Source organism: Vombatus ursinus, unplaced genomic scaffold, assembly GCF_900497805.2.
Source record: "Vombatus ursinus unplaced genomic scaffold, bare-nosed wombat genome assembly UNPS02006331.1, whole genome shotgun sequence".
Classification (NCBI taxonomy): Eukaryota; Metazoa; Chordata; class Mammalia; order Diprotodontia; family Vombatidae; genus Vombatus; species Vombatus ursinus.
Genome location: NW_020946109.1, coordinates 2499 through 4812, shown reverse-complemented (window position 1 = coordinate 4812; position 2314 = coordinate 2499). Strand labels below are relative to the sequence as shown.

Genomic DNA, 2314 nt, shown 5'->3' with positions numbered 1-2314 from the left:
TGTGTGTGTGTGTGTGTGTGTGTGTGTGTGTGTGTGTGTGTGTGTGTTTGTGTTGGTGGGCATCATTAAGGAGGAACAATCCATTTTAGTCCCTCTCCCTCCCTCCCTCCTCCACCATCCTAGCATCTCAACCCAATCCCCTGGTGGTCATTTCTTCTCTTTCTTCCCCCTTGCTCCTGGAGAGGTCCGAGGACTCTGAGAGACATAGGGAATGCGTGGCTTGAGATGGATGAAAGGCAGCTCACTTCTTCCAACTCTGAGAACAGCTTTTCTCCAGGACATCGGTGTATTCAGACTCACTCAGAGAATCCCCCTTGGCCTTATGGCTCAGCCGCTTGGTCTCCATTTCAGTCAGATGCTTCCACATCTGAAACAGGGGAGACACTAACTTTGGAGCCAACATTTGAAACTGGGAAACAGAGGAGGAAGGAATTGGAACTGGGTAAGTAGTGGGGGTAGGCAGCGTTTATGAGAGAAGGCTCCTGGTTCCCCGCACAGTGAGCCCCAAGGGACAGTTTTGGGCTAAGTATAGCTCTGGGTTGGGGTGGGGCCGATCTATGTCTGTAGAAAGCACCTGTGAAGGACTAGTTCCTCGCCTCTCCTACCCCTCTATCCCCCTGATTTTAGGCACTGGAATGGTCTTAGTAGTAAACAGGGAAATGGGGAACAGAGAGGGAGTCTGGGCCCCTGTCCAGAGGGCCAGTGGGGGAGGGGAAATTTGGGAAGGGGTGAATTAACTCCCTCTCTCCCCAGGAGCTGCTTGGGAACTCCTCAGCTGAAGATGCAGAAACCCCAGCTTTGGCTGCAGGGGTTTTCCCCAAGGGCCAAGATTCCAACCTGTAGGAGGAGAGGGAGAGTGAGAGGCACTAGGCTTTAACCCAGTCACCAAATCCTGGGGATGACCCAGGCTCCAGGGGGGGGTCATTTCTCATTTTCCCCAAGGCCATCTGCTTGGTGCTCTGAAATACCGGGCAATTTGCATAGGGCATTCTTAACCCTGGAGGAATAAGAACAGAAAAGGCCCAGATGCCAAGGAGGAAAATACCAGGTGTTCACAGGGTCCCAAGGAAAGGAACAAGCTCTTAGTGAAACGTGTCACACAAATAAGCACGTGGCCTTTCTCCGTTCTCCCTAGGCACGTACAGATCAAAAAAAAAAAAAAAATCTAAGAATTGCCCCCACCGCCAAAAAAATAAACAAAAAAAAGTCAAAAATCTCAAATGAGAAAATCCACTGGAGCTATCTCTTCCACCCTCATCCTTAATGGTTTACTTGAGCTCCAAAGCCCTTTTGCATTTATGTTACATGTATCTACTCCTCGCCTGACAGAAGAGTAAACTGAGGCATGAAACTGTGAGGCTATGGAGAGGGAATGAATCAACTCAAGCCAACAGGGCACTAGGACATGTGAGTCTGACATCATCTTGGCCTGTGGAAGGGGACATTTCTAAACTTGTGGCTTTCTGGAGCCCCATTCTCCAGGGCACCGCTTGAAATATGTACCCTACATGGCCCTGTTCCCCCAAACTTTGGTCCTTGGTGTGGGCTCAGGGGAGCCACTAGATGAGTGACGGTCTGGAGGTGGGGTGGGAAGGATTCTTACCTGGTAAGAAATGATCTGGCAGGCATCACAGCGCAGATGTTGGGGCATGTGGGTCGAATATTTTTCTTCTTCATCAAAATGAGGGGATGTGGCTGTGATGGTTTCTTGGGGGATTCCCTCTCCAAGGCTCCCTAGGGGGCCCCAGCCAGTCAACGGCAGCAGCAACAGCAGAAACCTCATTGCTTCTCAGTGGTGGGGCAGGGCTCTGTATGGACTGGGGTGTGGCACTTTTGGTGAGGAAACCAGGTGGCAATAAGACCCAGCTTAAACCAATGGGGGCCTGCCACCTCTTTGTGTCCATATTCCCAACACCCTATCAATTGACTCAATCCTTCCCACTCCTCCCTCAGATTGTAGTGTGTCTTAAAAGTCAATTTTTCCTTTTTTTCCCCCAATTTTTCACTCTTTTTCCTGGAGGGTCTTCCAACCCCATCCCCTCAATATGAGGCCCAGGTAATTTACCCCTATTTTGTGGGTAAACTGAGACCTGGAGAGGCGTCTGAACTTATCAAGGTACCGGCATCATTCAGTGGGTAGGGGTGAGGGGAGATGTCTCCTCCTCTCCTCCTCCTTCAGAATCTGCCTTCTATGTGAGATAGAGGCCTCTCTTTAGTAGCCAGGATGACAACTTCAGAGGCACAGGAGTTGATGGGATTAGTGCCAAAAAAAACCAGATGACCAAACACAACATATTGGTTTACTGACCACAGT

The 2314-nt window shown here is 50.0% G+C and overlaps 1 protein-coding gene across 1 annotated transcript; it reads right to left on the bottom strand.

Annotated features, from left to right (window-relative positions):
* Nucleotides 1–119: 119 nt before the first annotated feature.
* LOC114032993 (marginal zone B- and B1-cell-specific protein-like) lies at nucleotides 120–1839 on the bottom strand. The gene is made up of 2 exons (XM_027848439.1): nucleotides 1604–1839; nucleotides 120–367 (listed from the first exon to the last, which is right to left on the bottom strand). The coding sequence occupies exons 1-2, from the start codon at nucleotides 1781–1783 to the stop codon at nucleotides 242–244; spliced, it is 306 nt and encodes a 101-aa protein (XP_027704240.1). The 5' UTR covers nucleotides 1784–1839; the 3' UTR covers nucleotides 120–241.
* Nucleotides 1840–2314: the final 475 nt, after the last annotated feature.